The 19798-nt window shown below is 32.9% G+C and overlaps 2 protein-coding genes across 3 annotated transcripts; one reads left to right on the forward strand and one right to left on the reverse strand.

Moving 5' to 3' along the window:
- Positions 1-7207: 7207 nt before the first annotated feature.
- On the reverse strand, positions 7208-9780 carry LOC145040866 (uncharacterized). Its single transcript, XM_078988756.1, has 4 exons — positions 9722-9780; positions 8949-9642; positions 7795-8862; positions 7208-7699 (listed from the first exon to the last, which is right to left on the reverse strand). The coding sequence occupies exons 1-4, from the start codon at positions 9778-9780 to the stop codon at positions 7208-7210; spliced, it is 2313 nt and encodes a 770-aa protein (XP_078844882.1).
- Positions 9781-12647: 2867 nt separating this feature from the next.
- On the forward strand, positions 12648-18131 carry LOC145043970 (hyperosmolality-gated Ca2+ permeable channel 2.3-like). 2 transcript variants are annotated; one of them, XM_078992760.1, is made up of 12 exons: positions 12648-12786; positions 13052-13370; positions 14305-14457; positions 14543-14606; positions 14673-14882; positions 14979-15167; positions 15468-15766; positions 16394-16670; positions 16777-17052; positions 17247-17480; positions 17637-17800; positions 17925-18131. In XM_078992760.1, exons 2-11 carry the CDS (start codon positions 13102-13104, stop codon positions 17793-17795), a joined length of 2130 nt encoding a protein of 709 aa, XP_078848886.1. In that variant the 5' UTR covers positions 12648-12786; positions 13052-13101; the 3' UTR covers positions 17796-17800; positions 17925-18131. The 2 variants fall into 2 exon arrangements, with proteins under 2 accessions (XP_078848886.1, XP_078848885.1); XM_078992759.1 differs by having other exon boundaries at positions 17637-18131.
- The last annotated feature ends 1667 nt before the right edge of the window (positions 18132-19798 follow it).

Here is a 19798-nt window from a genome sequence, read left to right on the forward strand (position 1 = left end):
GATGAGGCGGGCCCCATCTCATGATTTTGATAGATCTGTTCCGAACAGGGCTCAATGTCAGGCAGGGCCAGATGGGTATTGGGAAATAGCACATTGTATGTTAGATATGTATGGTGTGTGGTGTTTTGGGGAACTCACTAAGCTTCGTGCTTGCAGTTTTCAGTTTATGTTTCAGGTACTTCCAGATTAAAGGGGAAGAGCTCGGGATGATTGCATCGCACGCACCGTATTGTCTCACATTTTATTTGACTCTTATGTATTTGGATGATTTTGGCATACTTTGATTTCACTATGGTTTTATAAATACATTTTGGATGATAGTTCTATTATTATAAAATAGAAATTTTCACTCTTAAATTTTGGGACGTTACACTAACATATCACTATAGTATACTAATTTCCTACATATTGCAGTAAAAAGTTATGACATCGCATTCGGTTTGCATTAATTAAATCATCTCAAATTCTTATGATTTAGTGTGTTTACTTTTTTCCATGAGTAGCTAATTTAGTAGACTTTCATTTAATTAGATGAAACCTAAACTATGAGTTATTTTATTATTTGATGGATTATGTGAACTTGGATTTAAGCTTGTGTTTGATTTTTGGTATAGCATGTTAAAGCTTTAATCTTTGTTTCTTATATTCACGTTAAGTGTAATTGAATGATCAATTTATATTGCATGAACTTAATTACCTAGTAGTTTATGAACATTAAATTGCTAGAGCTAAGATTCACCAAATCTTAGATTAGGTAATAAAGACAACAACTTTATCCGTGTTAGAGAACATAATTTGATCAAAATTGTGTTTAGGTAAATCTTACATAGATCACTAATTCTTAATAGTTAATTATGTGTTTGCTTGTGTATGATCATTGCATGGTAGTTCATGAATTGATAAAATAGTTAAGAGATCTAACCAAGACTGCTAATAATATCTATTGTAGTAACAAACTTTATTAGTCCATAAATAAGAACTAACCATGGGAAAAAGGTGGATTCAAGACTAAATGAAAGTGTTTTTAATATCTTGATAACATTCGTTCTTAATTAAGTGTTTGTTAGTTTAAAGTTAATCTAAACTTGCAAAATCAGATTAAAACCCTTTTTAACTATTGTTTATTTTAGATTAATTTTTAGTAATTATTTTAGTATACTGAATCTGTTCCCAGTGTTCGATACCCAACTGAATTTACTATAATAAATTGACTAGGTACACTGCCTATAGGTGCGTTAGTAGATAAGTAGTTAGGTTTATAAATTTAAAACTAAATAGGTATAATATGTGCACATCAATAAATAAACTACATTTCTTTAAAAGTGTTTTGATAATAAATATTATCATGTTTTGGGAACAAATTTCGCATAGTTAGTCTTTTCAAAAGAATATTATGATTAAAATAAGCATAAATAAATTGGTCTTTTATGGCCGTGAAATCAGGGATGTCACAACTTTTTACTACAATATATAGGAAATTAGTACACTATAGTGATATGTTAGAATGGTAGATCTGTACTTGTATTGTTGGTTATTGTTTATTTGTTTCCATATGTCGACATAATGTAGTTGGGTTAAGGTGGTATGACATTGTGCTGTAGGCCAACAAACCTGAGACAATCCAGCTGTGTGTTGTGGGCCCAGGGGTAATCCAGTCTGAGGATTGTGAGCCCGAGGGCAATCCAATCTAGTGAGTGTGGGCCCATGGGTAATCCAATGTTATATTTTGGGCTTGACATGCATGCATTGTATATATATTGTTGTGTGGGGTATTTTGAGGGAACTCACTAACCTTTGACTTATAGTTGTTGATTTTAATGTTTTTAGTTAATTCTGATGATCGGGGTAAGGCAATGGCATGATTGTACACATCTTCCAATTGACTTATGCTTTGAGAGATTGTTGGATACTATGATTTCTATGAATTTTATTTGAAATAATGGTTGATTATCTTGTGGTTTTATAAAACAATATATTAAAATGAAAAAAAATTTATCATGGTTTTTGGGATGTTATGTTAAACCTATTATTCCCCTTATGGCCAGAACCCCACCAAGATTGTTGATACCCCCTGGAGACTAATGTCTGGTATACTCCAACTAATGGTGTCTGTATATCAGATCCAAGTCTATATCAAACCATTGTGGGGAGTTAAGTTTATCTTACAATCACTCAAACGAATATAGCTCATGTGGTTATCTAGTTTGTTACTGCTCCTTCTACTATTAATTAGGGATTTGTTCTTTATATCTTGAGATATCTTGAGGGAACTCAGTTTCGCAACCTTGTGTTTCCTTACATGTCCTCTCTTGAGTTGTATGCTTACAGTGATGTTAATTGTATCTTTCTTGAAGATTCATTGATTTCTTAGAAGAGTAAGAAACATGACGTTGTCTCTTGATCTTCAATAGAGGATGAATATCAAGTTATGGTTGTTATCACTTGTGAAATTATTTGGGTACGTGGGCTTCTTAGAGACATGGGTGTTAACATCTCTCAGTATACACCCTTGCAATGTGATAACAAAAAAGCAATACTAATTGCAAAGAATTTCAGCTTTTCATGAGTGAAGGAAACATATTGAGATTGATTGTTATTTCATTCGTCATCATTTTCAGTATGAGACTATCTATTTGCCACATGTTCCATCTACCTTGCAGATTGTTAAGATGTTCAAAAATGCTTTGTCTGCTTCTCATTTTCAATTTCTGACTCAATGCTTATTGTTGTCGCATTATGAGTTTGAAGGAGGATGTTAGCATTATAATCTTTTTGGACCTTTTTTATTTGGGCCCAATGTTTATCCATTTATCTAGGTTTAACTTAATTAACTTTCCTATTTATTCAGTATGTCCCTTTCTTTGTAATTGTATTTTTCTTTATACAATAATGAAATCCTAACTATATTTTTTCTTTATTGTTCATTAGGTTATAGAGACTAAGTGTTAAGACATATACTAAATGCATATGCATTTATTTCTACGTATTTTTGGCAAATTATGTGGCTTATGAGGTAAAGTGAAAGTGTAATGCAATTATCGAATATTAAGGTGAGTAATTAAGAATTTTCTTGGCATATATCCCCTATAAAAGTTGTATTTTTCTTTCCCACGTGTTATAATATGATGTTATGTGTGATAAGTGTGAAATTTGTGATATGTTATGAGTTTTCTTTTAAGATGTTTCAAGTTGAATTATTTATGTTACAATCATTATCTGTTAAATGAGGATTAGCATGAGACACTATGAGAGATCGGAAAAGTTTCTAAATGCTAAGTTGTTAAGTTGTTGGTGCTGGTCATCCACACCATGGGCCATCAATCAGATTTGCTACTCGTAAGTGACTCATAATAATATGCGCTTCCCTCGGTATCAGTCGCGCTTAGACCACAACATTGTTAAGTTGGGAATAGGCGATTAATTCCTTTATCCCCTCCATGCTACCAGTTATGGGTGACCCCCTCCATACCACCACATGCTAAGTTAGGCATTGGCATATTAACTTGTTCACCCGTAACATACTACCACATTGTTATGAGTGAAGACGAAAGTTGTAAGAGGATTTGGATGAGTGTATTTATCTATATGCATCCAAATATGTTGATTCTTATGTTGTTGAAGCGTGTTTCTTTTAAGACGTTATAAAATAATGTAAGTTGTATATGTTGGTATGAGTCCCAAACCTTATGTATCTCGTTATGTTTTCACATCCTAAATACTATTTTGATGTGAGTCTTTGGTGTAGAGAAATAAGAGTACGATGAAAACTGATATGATAAGTGTTGGGAGTTTTTTTTAATGGGTGAATTTTTATTAGAAAAGGACATCTAGCAAGGAACTATAGAATTTAAAAACGCATCAGGAAGAAATCAACAAATTTTGGAGCCACGAGGTCCATTTACATTTGAGTTTATTCTTTCTATGCGCTATCCACTTATAAGAAAAAGTGGCTATACTATCAAATAAACAAGTTTCCTCGGTTTGCTTCTATAATAACCGATGCAATTATGAACTTCCAAATGCACCACCAAGCATTCAACATCATTTTTTCATCCTATTCAAATGAAACATATCCAACCATGCTTTTAAATCACACACTTGAGAGTTTACCTATCGAATTTTGGACAGTGTTGTAAAACTCGCCGAGTTGGCCGATTACTCCTCCGAGTACTTGCTACTCGGCCCCTTACCGAGGCAAATTACAGAATCTCGAGTACTCCCCGATTGACCCCTTACTGAACTGAGCAATATTGTAAAACTCGGTCAACTCGGTGATTAATATGTATAATATACTTAATGATTTATTTTTTAACACACACATGTGATTATTACTACATATGTCTTAAATTTCAGTAATTATTCACTAACTAAGACCATTATGTTTTTCAATTTTTACGTATTCACATGTATCTAATTTTGTTATATATTTCAATCAACTTACGAATTTAACTTATGATTTTGACATAAATAATTTCCCTATAAATATTTTTACATGAATTACCAAATCCGAGTACTCCCTGAGTAGTCCTGAGTACTCGTTACTCGGTAGTCGGTCGAACAGCTACCGAGTAACGAGTTTTACAACCTTACTTTTGGGAATAGTTTAGACTAGGATTTTTGATACACCCCTAAGTTTAGGTTTTTTATTGTTTTGTTTTTATCTAAGGGAAAATTTCACATATATCCTTGTAAACATTAAGAATTACGTTTATATCCTTTCAAAATTCATAATTACGTATATATCCTTCGTAACCTATTAAAATCACATTTATATCCAATCTTATAATTTAATGAGGTATTAATCAATTTAATACCAAAAAATATATTTAAAAATCAAAATAAAAGGTGATTGTACTAAATTACCCTTTCAATATTATTAATAAATAGAACTAAATAGACTTAATTAGCATTAAACCTAATTAAATATGTCAAAACCCAAACACGTCAAAACTAAACCTCAAAACGTGAAATCTTGAAGGTTTTCATTACGTTGTTTTCTTCTTCAAGCCGTGCGAACTTTTGCCTTCATGCCAAGATACTTTGAAAATCCAATTCAACAACTCTTCATCGTTGTGACCTAGGTACAACCTCCTCTGTTCACAAAAAAATCACTGTAACCCACGATTTCCCCCCTCCTATACTCACTGATTACCACCGGTTGAAGCCTCACCCCGTAGCCGAAGATGTGTCTCAACCCCAATTTCGTCGGCTTCCCCTGCTGCAGTAAACATAAAATCTCAAGGCAAAACTCAGATTCTGATCTCCCTGTGATTTGGTGCTGTTAAGGTTTTGCATTTGTACCCAATTTCTTACTTTGTTGGTTTGGATTGTCTTTCCTGGTTTCAAAATATCAAAATTATCGTTTGAATGTTTTAGGGTATATATTAGCTTAGCATCCCTGATTCTTGACACGGACAATGTTTCCACTCTGAGGTCTTAATGTTATCTTGGAAGTTGGAGACTGTATGTTAGTTGGATTACAGGTGATTATTCATTCTTCTCTTCTAAATGCTCATACGATGTATACCCTGATAAGCATATAACCAACAATAAAGAGAAATAGACAATATGAGAAAGAACACTTGCTGAATTGAATGGAATTCATAGTGGAACCCACATTTGACTAAACTGCCCCTCCCCTAATTCTCCTGTTGTAAGACATTTTTTCAACCTGCTTTCAGTTTTACACAGGTTAGAGAAGAAGATAGAATCTTTTTCTTTTCTTTATCTTTTGCTTAAATGTTATGTTACGATAAGTGTGGTACAATCGATTAACAAACCGTATTACCTATTGTAAAGTGAACACGTCAAAATAATTTGGTATTTTTTGGTGTGAATTGAAAAGATAAATACATTCCATTTTCTTCACTATCTTTACTTAGCCAAAGGGTATTACTTTGTCATTACATCATCGAATCGAATTACAAAACTTTATATTCATATATTGTTGATCTCTTTACAATGGAAAAAGGAGTTTTTAACCTTTTAACCATCTATTGTTTATAAAGAGGATGTGTGGTTTAAAAGTTAATATGTAATCTACATTGTTTCAAGTGGCTACCTAGTTAACTCTAGCTATCATTCTTGTCTTCCATCTATATGCAGGTACCTTATAATTATATGTGCAAGTTCTGCACTTTAAGCTACAAGTAGATTGTTATCATGACATGTCAATCTTAGTTAATGCAAAAGAGTGATGCTTTTGAGGTAGGGTGCTAATTCTGTCCGGATCAAGAAACCATATCATAAGTAGAGTGCTATATTGGAAACACCAATACAAGTAGATTGCTTCTTTTGAAAATCCAAATAATAAAAGGCAAGGAAAGGATTTTTATTTCAAAGGATGATGCTAAAGTGTTGGTGTTGTTGCTGGTCTTTTCTTAAAGATTCTTTACATTATGTTCATCTAATTTATGTAACTTTTTGTTATCTCTATATTGTAACTTTCTTGTCGCTGTCAATACGTAATGCATTTTAGCCATTCAAAAATTAAGTTTGGTATCATTTCATTGTTTACCCTCCAAATTCATATATTTCATGTTGTTGTTCTATGGTTATTGAAAATTAAAATAGTAATTTAGAATACAAAATTGTCCCTGTTTCAAAAACAAAGTTACAAAATTTCTCTTTATGCCACCAAAAAAACAAAAATTGGTCCTTGTAGCATGTTAACATTGCCGATATGGTACCTATGGCAAAAAAAAAAGAAAAAAAACTTGACAAAATGGATCCTGTGCACAAAAACATTGAAAATTTTGTCCATGTTTAAGAAAAAACATTACACATATGGTCCTTGTTTCTAGAAAAACATTACATATATAGTCCCTGTTTCAGGAAAAACATTACAAATATAGTCCCTATTTCAGAAACTCATTATAGAATCGGTCTATATGGCAAAAAAATATTACAAAATTCATCCATATGCAGAAATTGATTACAGAAATGGTCCCCCATGGGAGAAATACATTACATAAACAGCCCCTGTGACATAATATCATTACAAAATGGTCCCTACGACAGAAATAGATGACAAATGCAGTCCCTATAGCAGAAAATGTTTATATAAATGGTCCTTATTGGAGAAAAATACATTACAAAAACAATCCATGTGGAATAAATTCATTAAAAACATGCTCCAAAATAAAATAAAAAAATCCATGCAGAAAGCATTAAAGTACTAAAGTGTAATGAACATCATAACAAAAACTCATGATATTTTCTGTTCTTTCCTCTTGCTAGAGGATGCTTCATAAAAACCTTGAGACGCGGGATTTTTGCAAGTCCTTTGATGGTGTCCATACATACCACAACGCGAACATCTGTGTCTTTTCTTGTGCTCATCGTGTGGTATAATTCTATTCTTTTTAGGTCGTCCAGGCGGTCGTTTTATAATAGGAGGGTATATTTTTTCGACTGTTTCTATATTCACCCATTGATCTTTTCCAGGCATCGGACTGATTTCTAAAGCATATGCTTCTTTAAACTTGTCGACTGTGAAATATGTATCAACATATTTGTCCCAATTAGGCTCCCTTGTGAAAGCAATAAAAGCAGCTGCATGCACACACGGAAGGCCTGTAACTTGCCATTTTCGACAACTACACTTTTTCTCATCCAATACAACATCCCAACAATATCCTTTGTACTTCACTTCTGCTTTATTATCACTGCTTCTACAAACTTGATATTCACCCAAGTTCTACATGAGAAAATAAAAAAAGAACAAACTAATATCAGGAAAAATATATATGTTTAATGCATAAACAATTATGTATATATAGTTCCTTAACTTGCCTTAGTGATTGATTTGAGATACTTATTTGCTTTTGGAAGTAGTGGTCCTTTCCATTTTTGCACCTTACTCCTTTTCTTGTCAAATCGTTCCATAAGCTTTTCTCTAATTGCATCAAGGAGATCAAGCACCGGTTTATAACGTATGTCACCTACCCAAGAGTTAAAAGTTTCTGAAATATTGTTGGTAATGTAATCACACTTGACAAGTGTGCCAAACTTACTTCTACTCCATATCTTTTTATGGTTCTCATTCAAATATGAAATTGCATCGTCACATTTAGTAGCAATTTCATTTAATAATCTATCATGCTTATTAACAGAGTAGGTATTTGCAGCCTCCCATAGTTTGCTCATGAAAAAGTCACCTCGAAAATGTTTCTTGAAGTTGCTACATAAATGTCTTATGCATTCTCGATGCTCAATATTAGGATAAACCTGTGTAATAGCTAATTCCAAGCCTTTTTGCATGTCAGAAGAGATAACAAGACCATTTGGTGTACCAATCGCTTTTTTTAGTGACGTGAGAAACCAAGTCCATGATTTTGTATTCTCTGCCTCAAGCACACCATAGGCTACTGGAAACATACCATTGTTACCGTCGATACTTGTGGCAGCGGCTAACACACCATTAAATTTCCCTTTCAAATGACAAGCATCAAGCCCAATGTAAGGACGACAACCAGTAAGAAACCCCTTAGAGCATGTTGTTAATGATACAAAAAAGCGTAGGAAATGTTTCTTTTCACCAACTATATGTAAATCAATCTCCACCACACTTCCTGGGTTTCTTTTTTCAAGTTCTTGTTTGAAATCATATATATTAGCATAAGAGTCATCCCACTTGCCATACATATCGGTATAAGCTTGCTCTCTTCCTCTAAAGACTCTCATATATGGTACTTCAACATTGTAAGTATGCATAAGCCACTTTTTTAGGTCGGCAGGAGAGACATCGCCTTCAGATTTCAACTTGTCGGTAACAACATCAGCAATCCATCCTTGAGTCGCATGTTTATTACCACTCTTGTTGCTTCGAGTACAAGAATGAGTTTCTATAAATTTCTTTACCTACAAAATTGAAAAAAAAAACATATAATTATGTTACCATAATAACAATGTCGACGAATGTAGTATTTCTCAAATTTTATACTTACTTCAAAAGTAACCCCATCTTGTGTAAGAGAAGCATGAATTCTCCACTTGCACTTTTTATCTCCACAACATGCTGTAAGTCTTGTCAAATCACTTTTCTCAATGACATACTCAAATTCATTTGTTAGTGGATAATGGTTTAATGCTCTTCTAAAAGCAATTACACTTGGGAATTTAGAATTCACTTTTATAAATGGATTTATCTTACTATATGCATAAGTTTCCCCATAATTTAGAAGCTCATATTCGTTATCGGAACTATGAAGACTATGATAGCTTTCTTGACTTGGATAAACCGAGTCTGTCTCACTTTCATCATCATATTCATCGATAATTTTATCTTGACAACTTAAGAGTTTAGGGTTATACCTTAATTTTTTGGTTGTCGCATAAATTGTTACTTCTTTCTCCTTATCATACATGTTTAGCATCACCATGAAGCTCTTGTCATTATCAAGTTCAATAAAAGATTGCTCTTTTGCATATTTGTCAACAAATACTATTGACAAAACAATATCGTTTTGTGATGGATAGTGTTTTTTCACCTCTTCAACTAGATGATTTAAATCGTATGAAAATGTGTCTATATAGAGACATTTTGTAGATCCAAAGCAATACACTTGCCTACATGAGTTCCTAGCTAATCGAAAGAAGCCTCCATATTTCAATTTAAACTTGAATTCCGATATTACTTGTCTGATGACCACAATAAAAAAAACAGTTAATATAATTGAAGGGAAACATAAAGTATCATTCATTGTTGATAAAAACTTACTCAATTATGGGCGAGTGAGCACTTATGTCCCATCTCGGTGCATCAACCTCATTATCCATCAAAGAGGAGAATAATAAACTACCTATTGCAAACCAAACATAATTAAATGCAGAGCCAACAATTAATCAAATTAATCGAATACAAAAAGTTAATCAAAAACCAAAATTAATCGACTGAAGAACAAGATTAACCTGTTGTGATGAATAACGTGATTTGTTACTATGTAGCAATGATATTCGAATAAAGGAAGGCAAAAGTTCACACGACTTGAAGAAGAAAACAACGTAATGAAAGCCTTGAAGATTTCACGTTTTTGAGGTTTAGTTTTGACGTGTTTGAGGTTTTGACATATTTAATTAGGTTTAATGCTAATTAAGCCTGGAAGATTTCACGTTTTGAGGTTTAGTTTTGACGTGTTTGGGTTTTGACATATTTAATTAGGTTTAATGCTAATTAAGTCTATTTAGTTCTATTTATTAATAATATTGAAAGGGTAATTTAGTACAATCACCTTTTATTTTGATTTTTAAATATATTTTTTGGTATTAAATTGATTAATACCTCATTAAATTATAAGATTGGATATAAATGTGATTTTAATAGGTTACGAAGGATATATACGTAATTATGAATTTTGAAAGGATATAAACGTAATTCTTAATGTTTACAAGGATATATGTGAAATTTTCCCTTTATCTAAACTATTTCTGTAAGGTTGCTTTTAAGTTATAGTAGTAGTTTTTTGAAAATATGTTTCTATTCCCAATGACCAAAAGTGAAGGGTGTTTCATACATATTTATTATTTATAAAAAAAATTTCAATCTTCTAAATATCTTTTAAAGTCATTTTACAAATTTCAACTAACATATTAACTAGTTTGTCAAAAATCATTTTATTTCTGTAAGGTTGCTTTTAAGTTATAGTAGTAGTTTTTTGAAAAAATATGTTTCTATTCCCAATGACCAAAAGTGAAGGGTGTTTCATACATATTTATTATTTATAAAAAAAAAATCAATCTTCTAAATATCTTTTAAAGTCATTTTACGTATTTCAACTAACATATTAACTAGTTTGTCAAAAATCATTTTTTATTATTTAAAATCTAGTTTTTCATCTAAGAACTAAGTTTTAAAAATTAAATTGTTCTCTCAAACATAGTCGTGTTCGAGAAAGAATCATCACCTACCAATCATATATATTATTCATACAACATTTAACAAAAAGCAACCTCTTTAATAAATATTAGTCATTATAATTTATTTTATTAGAAATCTTAAATAAATTAAATTAAAATAACCTAACAAATCTATTAAAAAGTATAAATATAATCTATAAATATATTACTTAAATATATATCTATATAATATAAAAAATACAATGAGGACTTTCCCTATTTAAATATTTTTAATAAGATAAATTAATGGAGAATTGTCAGAAACATCCAAATATTTTCGGAAAAGTTACATTTTGATACCAATTTTTTTTTTTAACATAAAATTCATTTTAGCTCAAATTAACAAGAATATATTTTTTTTTCTTTCTAACAGGATATGAAATATTATCGTATTTTTATAAATAATCGGTATTTTTTATGTTTTAAAAAAAATAGGACTAAAGTGTAACTTTTCAAAAATATTTGGATTTTTCTTACAATTTCCCTGCATTAAATGCATAAATATCATATTCTCAATATATTACGAATCATATTATGAAAAACAACGTTTAAATTAGGGTGGCAAAAAAATCCCAACGGTGCTAACCCGAACTGCTACCGTATAACTATATGTTGGTCGGTACTCGATTCTCAATTCCACTAAATCAAGCATTTTGGTTCCCGAGACTAGCAATACTTGGTGCTTCGGGTTTGGGTAAGTACTGAAACTGAATTGAATTTAAAGGAACACCCTTGAAACCAAAGTTAGATCATGTATAATATTCCTACCCTCAAAACTCTTTCGTACATGCTGGTAGGTACTTGATTCCATTAAATCAAGCATTTCGGTTCTTAGGAGTAGTGATACTCGGTGTTTCGGGTTCCGGTAAGTACCAAAACCAAATCGAATTAAGGGACGCCCTTGAGCCCAACTTAGATCACGTATCATATTCCGACCCTCAAAACTCCTTTGTACGACCTGAATTTTTCTTGTATCTTTTTTATTGTCTTGGCTACATGTTAGGCTTAAGAATCAACTGATTTGGATGAACATAGCCTCCATTACATATTCCCAAACATAGGTATTTGAAAACATAAATTTTTCGAACTTAGTTTGTTATTTTTATTGGAGAGCAGGCCGACCCTGACGGTGGGCAACCCGTATGGTCGCTCAGTGCTCATGTCTCTAAGGGGCCCAAAATTCCTAAAGTATACAGTATAAAATATAAATTATATATAGAAAAAACTAACTTATCTAAAAATTTTAGGAAATTTATTTTTCTTTAAATTAGTTGTTTTTGTAAAATTTTGACCATATTTTTGTTTTTGAATATTAGTAGTGAATTATATAACGGTGTGTCTATTTTCGATTTAATTTTTATCAGTGTTCTAAAAGGCGCGTCAATGCGTGAGGTGCGTCAATGCGTGAAGTTGCACATAGAAAATTGGTACTAAAATACAATTGGTACTAAAATGCCGATGTTGTCCCGGAACCGAACCAATACCATATAGTACCTATCCCCCCGATACCCAAAAATCATATTTTTAGTTAGTTATATTTGCATTAGAAAGCAACTTCTTTAGTCAAACTTGTTTCATGTTTTTTTTAACATTCATGTTTTTGTAATTTTAAATTGTTTTATACATATACATATTTTTGTTAAATATTATCGTAAGAAATGTATTTTAAAATCAAAAGTTAAAAGCACATATTATTATTTTTTGTACTCTTATCAAAAGCATTTTAAATACAAATTGATTAAAAATATATTTTCTTTCTTACCATTTGGCGAGTAGCAGATATTGACACAAACTTATATAAGTGGTTTCACAAATGGAATCCGTTTAATGGGTAAAGCAAGAACAAAGTTGAGCTGGTAGTCGACTGAAACTTCCAAACATTCAACTCAGGTATTATTTTCATGATCAGCTTCAAAAATGTTCAGTTCTTCGATCATTCTTACTGTATTAAAATATGCTTTTTGTTATTTAATTGCTAAAGTTTTATTTGATGTTCTTGGGGGATTAGGTATACAACTATCATTATTTTGCTTATATAGTGTATTCAGTCTACTGTCTCCACTTTGATATTTTTGTTAATTCAAATCAGTAGTTTTATTTCCAATATTCTGATTCATATTCTTGAGACTAATTTTAGATGTTTTCATTGCAACAGACTTTTCTGGACCTATTAAGAATCAAATTAAGACAGTATAATTCTGAAGGATGATTCTTTCTGCTCTTTTGGTTTCTGTTGGAATAAATTTCGGTTTATGTGTTATATACATCAGTCTATTCTCCATATTGAGGAAGCTTCCAGTTCATGCTGATGTTTATGCACCACGGATTGTTGCTGAAACAAAAAATGATTCCACCTTGGAAAGGTTACTGCCTTCTTCCAGTTGGGTGAGGATGGCATGGCAACCCACAGAAGATCAACTCATCATGCGTTCTGGTTTAGATGGTTTTGTCTTTATGCGCATTTATATCTTCAGGTTACTAACTTTCATACTTTACAACTTGTGGAATTTTGTAATCCTATTATACGCAAGAAACCATTTTAAGTGGATACGTTGAACAAAGGACATGTTTGACACAAAACGTTTGGGAGTTTCTAGCTTTTAGTGTTTGATAAAACGCTTCATTTTTAACAAAAAAACCTCGTTTGACATTACAAACTTTTAGCGTTTAGTTTAAACAAAACGCTCCAAATCTAAAAACTGCGTTTAACAAAACGCTACCAGCTACCGGCTACCAGCTAGCCGTTAGCTACTATCCGCTACGGTTAGTTTTTCCGAACAAGCCCAAAGTATGGTTATATTTTTTGAGCGTGAAATCTGAAGAATGATAACAACCAACAACGTAGTGAGATAGGAGAACATGTTAGAAAAATGGTCTCAAAGATTCCCAACAATTTGTGCAATGGAAAATAACTGAGAAAATAATATACGTGGATAACTCCAAAATCTGGAGAAAAACCGTAGAGAAAAAATCACTATGATACATTATTACAATCACACTGACAAATCTCTTGAGCCAATTCCCTTAAATTACATCTACACTCTCAAAAGTTTCAACTCATGCTTTTCTACTCTAAAACATGAGAAGAAAACAAAAGAATCAAAGTACTTAGAGTTTATTTGATTGGGGCTCTTTCGGAAAACTTTGTAAATTGTAACGAAAGCCTTCAACACTTTTTTTAGGCATGAAGCCAACTTCACCTTTCTACACTCTACCAATGTAGGACGAATTCATGTTTTCATATAAACCAACAAATCTAACAAATCTCAACCGAATTTTGTTGTTCCACTTAGTAGATGAAGCATTAAGCAACTACAGTTATCTGTTATCGGTTGTAATTTTATTGCCACATATTTCTCATCCTCTATATCAGATTCCAAGCCGTGTAATCTTTTTCCATCATTACAGTTTAAAGGTACTCGCTTTTTCTGCGGTAGTTGGCCTATGTATTCTTCTACCAATCAATTATATGGGAAGTCAGATATATATTGATTTTTCCGACTTTACAAATGAGTCCCTGGAATCATTCAGTATTTCAAATGTCAATGATGGATCCAAAAGGTGACTTTTACTACTTTACCATTTTGATTCTTCAACAGTAAAATGTTACAGTTTACTCTGATCACATTATTTGGAACTTTTCAAGGTTATGGATTCACTTTGGTGCGGTGTATGTCTTCACTGCATTTGTCTGTTATCTTCTTTATGCTGTAAGCATCTTTTTATTAATAACTACTCAATATCCTTTTCCGGTGAATAATTATTATTATATGCAGGAGTTTGGTTATATCGCTTCAAAAAGGCTTGCATTCTACTCCACATCTAAGCCTAAGCCCAATGAATTTACTGTATTGGTTCGAGGTATCCCAAAGTCATCCACAGAGACCTTAAGTGAAACTGTTGAGAAATTTTTCTCAGAGTGTTATCCGACATTATATCTATCACATTATATGATCTATAACACTTCAAAGATTTGGAAGCTAATTGTAAGTCAACTTTTGAAGCTTTTACACGATCCTATAATTAAAATTCTTGATCCATTCAATTCGTTTAATTCGAATCGTGCCATAATGTCATTCTAGGATGATGCTGAAAAGACATATAGAAAGCTTGTCAGTTTGAAGTCCACAAAGCAAAGTTCTCAAAGGTATGGTCGTGTTGGATGTTTCGGGCTTTTGGGGCCGAAAGTTGATCTCGTGGAGTATTATGAGGATAAGTTAGAAGTTCTAGAAGATAAAGCAAGAAAGGAACAATCACTCCTTAGTGGAAAGGCAAGTTATTACTTTCCCACATTGTGTATCTTTATAGTATCTAACTACTTATCCTTGTTCCTTTTTCACTTTAAGCTTTATTGTTTGTATTTTCTTTTCTTGTTCTTTAGTTACGTAACGTTATTATTTCTTTATTGCGGGTAGAGGTTGCATATATCTTACCTCTCCCTTACCCATTCTCATGTGACTTGGTTATTGTTGTTGTATGTGTATAGAAGTGGGATATACTTAACTTAACTACTTTTTAGACTTAATATTGACATAAATTTTTACTTGGTTGATAATTTTTGAATTTGGTAGGAACTTCGTGCTGCATTTGTATCATTCAAATCACGGATTGGAGCCGCAATAACTTTAAACATCCAACAAGGACAAAATCCTACCGAGTGGCTTACTGACCCGGCCCCAGAGGACCGAGACATATATTGGGCCTTCTTTTCTACATCTTTTTTAACCAGGTGGATTGGAAATGTCGTGGTGGTTCTTGCATGCACGGCTCTTACAATTTTGTTCTTCATACCCGTTATCATAGTGCAGGGTCTCACAAATCTAAACACGTTGGAGATTTTGTTCCCTTTTCTAAAAGGCATATTGAATATGTGAGTGTTCATTGCATTTCTACCTTGCATAAATTACATATTTACCCTTCTCCCGCGATGGGAGCCTAGTGGTTTAAGGTGCATGACCTCCCACATGGGCCTTGAGGCGAGTTGACATGGGTCGCTCAGATGGTACTAAAATATCATTTCCTTTCATATGGACCATTGGTATTGTTGTTGTTACCTTTTGTGTACGGTGTTAAGCATGTGCTCTTTGCGTTAAGCTAAATACAATAATTAACAACTTGCTTTCATTAATTTGTATATTATATAATCCTACATTCATTTCTTCTGGTTATACAACATTGTACTTTCACTTCTTTTCTTATTCAAACGTTGTACTTTGCAAAAAAAACTATTACGGTATAACATTATACTTTCAAAATTTTCTTAATCCGACATTACTCTTTGCAGAATCTAACCAGTTATAGCGTTCAAAATTGCTTTGTATTTTGAAGACATTGCTATAACTCGGTAGATTTTTCAAAGTACAATGTTGTAATAGGAAGAAATGATAGTAGGATGCTATAATAAAAAAATTATGAAAAGTATACTCGCTTAGTTCATTTATGATCAACTACTTAATAACATCCTATAAGGCTAACACAACCAATTTATAACTTGCAGAAATGTCGTAAGCCAGGTCATCACTGGATATCTTCCCAGTCTGATTCTCAAGACATTTTTAAAAATTGCGCCACCTGTCATGAAATTTTTATCCTCAATTCAAAGCTATGTTTCACACAGTCAGATAGAGAGAAGTGCGTGTATAAAAGTGCTATGGTTTATCATATGGAATGTATTCTTTGCAAACGCTTTATCAGGATCTATTTTTTATCGCCTCAATGTCTTTCTCGACCCTAAGCAAATACCAAACATATTAGCTGCTGCTGTTCCAGGACAGGTGAAAATATTTTAAATATAACCCTCATGTTATCATATCATTAATTCTAACCTCTAGTTTTTTTTTTTTTTTTTTTTTTTTTTTTTTTTTTTTGAATATCTTACAGGCAACATTCTTTATATCATATGTTGTGACGTCTGGTTGGACTAATACAGCTTCAGAACTTTTACGCTTGACGGCCCTCATTTTCAGTTACATAAAAAGAATTTTTACCACTGAAAGTGATGAAAAATTTGAAGTTCCTTCACTCTCTTATGCCAGAGAGATCCCAAACATTCTCTTATTTGGACTTCTTGGAATTACATATTTTTTCCAGTCACCTTTAATTCTACCATTTCTACTGGTTTACTTCTGTATGGGATACTTAGTTTATCGTCACCAGGTTAGATGGATTCATGAATCATATGTCTACTATCCACTCTCCACTCTCCACTTTTCACTTTGTCAACTCTCGACTTTCTACTGTCTACAGTCTACTGTCTACTGTCTACTGTCTACTGTCTACTGTCTACTGTCTACTATCTACTGTCTAAGAACATTAGTAATTCTACTAATGACGTTTTCATCTTTTTACAGTTGTTGTATGTTTATTCACCGAAATTTGAAACTGGTGGACAGTTTTGGCCAATTGCGCACTACTGTACAATTTTTTCATTGATATTAATGCAATTGATTGCTATTGGGATATTTGGTCTGAAGCAACTTTCCTTAGCTTCCACTTTGACTATTCCACTTCCAATCATCACCCTTCTCTTCAATAGCTACTGCCAAAAGCGATTTTCACCACTTTTCAAAGGCTATCCTGTTGAGGTATGTCGAAATAATAATAATAATAATAATAATAATAATAATAATAATAATAATAATAATAATAATAATAATAATAATTGTTGTTGTTGTTGTTGTTGTTGTTATTATTATAGTATATAATCTAGTATATCTAAGTGTGAATTATTGGTGGTATAGTTGATGACAAAGAAAGACAAACGTGACGAAAATGATCCTACAATTTCTGATTTTCGTGAGAATCTAATCACTGCATATCAAGATCCAGCTTTAAAGCCGATCAAATTTTCTAGAACAACCGACAGCCTCAATGCCACACTTCTTGCTTCTGAGACATGAATCTGGTAAAACCTTAATGTTGGTATTTCAAAAAGTGGGTGGTTGATGATAACAATCAATACTAACTGCACCTGATGACTTTGTACAAATCCAAAGTAATAAAGTTGGATTGACTTGTACCCTGTGCAGTGAAAGTTATGCCTTGCATTGGATATAGTTTAAAGGGAAGGCTTAGCTTCAGGATTGTTTGGTCTTAGTAGATACTTGTCAGCGATGATGTGGTTCATGTGATTGTATGTTGTATTATGTTCTTGGCATGTTTGATATTAGCTTGTATGTCCCCATTGTCATGTTGAAGTATATAAATTTTTATAAAATTAGTATATTGGAAAAGTAGACTTTGGGTGTACTTTGGAGAACTTAGTTTAGTAACTCCATTATTCTAATAAATCTTATGTCTCAAAGGTACTTATACTAGATGAAATTTGGGTTTAGTAACTCCACTAGAGCGATTAAAGATGCACTTTTGGAATTGTTGATATCTAATAAGAACCCTAGAGAAGGAACTGTTGTATTTCACAGAAAGCATCAAAATTTGGTTTAATTACGCTAAATTTCAGGTGAATTAGTATCAATGCCACAAAATATGCAAACACACAAAGGTATATGGTGATAGAGAGCTAATCGATTGGCGTGAAGAGCCGCATGAATCATGATGAAATTCAGTAGTTCAATTTTTGAATCTGTGTTTTTTTTATATTTTAATTTGAAGTAACCTGTTGATTGGTATTGTTGAAGAAGGAGAACCTAGGTTTTAGCTTATAACGAAGCGATGGATGTTTTGTCCTCTCATATCACTAAGACCAAAGGAGGGGCTACGGTTTCCCCTGCGGTTTGCCATAGTGGTAGTGGAACACCATCCCCGACCACGGTTTCCAATGCGGTTTTGTTGTACATACAGTAGTATTCCGCCGCACTCACTCACTCACTCTCTCTCTCTCTCCCTCTCTCTTGTGATATGTCGGAGATGGTAGGATTGAGATCAAGGATGGGTGTCGAGCTGGTTCCTACTCCTGGTATCACAGTACTAAAAAAACGAGATGATCGTTAGACAATGTCCGAAAGGTGATCCCAGGATGAAGCTACGACGATTAAGTTAGAATTGATTCTATGAGAAAATAGAGAATGTCCCAGAGAAAAAGAGTTCAGTCCTGTTCTCTGTGAGGAAGAAGGGTTCCTATATATTTGATCGAGAGGCACATGCCTCCTAACTGATTCTGTTGAGCCTCCCCTCGTGAGGCGAGACATGGCGGATCTGTATTGAAGGATCCTCCATTGCGTTTTTCCATCTTGTTCCCCCATTGGCTAGAGGGAAATCTTCGATATAAAATGATCGTGACTGTCTTCAGATAGGCAAGTGGAGCTCTCTGATTAGCTCCACGTTTGCCAGGGTATTTCTCCTGGGGAGAATAGGGTAAGGCGCAGCTCTGCCCCTTAACCACCATGCCAGTGAGTCCATGCAGGCAGTGGCCCGACCTTGGCCTAGTACTAGGTATGACCTAGCTCTAACTAGGCCAATCTTGGCGCTAGTTTGACTTTTCTTCTTTAACATTTTGCCTAAGTGATACGTTAACACTCTCGTACTTTTCGTTCTTCCCAACCTTTGAATGGTCAAATATTTGAAAATCGATTTTTATTTTTATTTTTTACCTATAAATAAAACCTTACACCCCTTAATTTACCACACCTTAATTCAATTATTCTATCTTTCAATATCTTATTTTTTTCAAAACTTTCAACATGTCTTCTTCCAATAACCCAAATAATAAAAAAAAACAACCATTATGATCAACTGATTTATTCGCCTCCGGTTTATCACTATGACAGTATGCTACCGTATTATCTGCATTAATTCTCACAACAATACTCACAACCACAACACAACCATACAATTGGTAGGTAGCTCCACCTAGGGGGCGGCGTTCTTGGAGATATCGACGGTACCTCCATCTTTACTTATACCGTGCACCTTAAGCTAACTTATCAATAAGTTATTTTAAGTT

Source organism: Lactuca saligna, chromosome 4 (assembly GCF_052625555.1).
Source record: "Lactuca saligna cultivar CGN05327 chromosome 4, ASM5262555v1, whole genome shotgun sequence".
In the NCBI taxonomy this organism is placed as follows: Eukaryota; Viridiplantae; Streptophyta; class Magnoliopsida; order Asterales; family Asteraceae; genus Lactuca; species Lactuca saligna.

Coding starts and splice junctions, on each gene's coding strand:
- LOC145043970 (XM_078992759.1), top strand. CDS start 13,102: ATGATTCTTTCTGCTCTTTTGGTTTCTGTTGGAATAAATTTCGGTTTA. Junction 14,458..14,542: donor GTCAATGATGGATCCAAAAG/GTGACTTTTACT, acceptor GAACTTTTCAAG/GTTATGGATTCACTTTGGTG. Junction 14,883..14,978: donor CAAAGATTTGGAAGCTAATT/GTAAGTCAACTT, acceptor ATGTCATTCTAG/GATGATGCTGAAAAGACATA.
- LOC145040866 (XM_078988756.1), bottom strand. CDS start 9,780: ATGGATAATGAGGTTGATGCACCGAGATGGGACATAAGTGCTCACTCG. Junction 8,863..8,948: donor AAGATGGGGTTACTTTTGAA/GTAAGTATAAAA, acceptor TCAATTTTGTAG/GTAAAGAAATTTATAGAAAC. Junction 7,700..7,794: donor ATCTCAAATCAATCACTAAG/GCAAGTTAAGGA, acceptor TTTCTCATGTAG/AACTTGGGTGAATATCAAGT.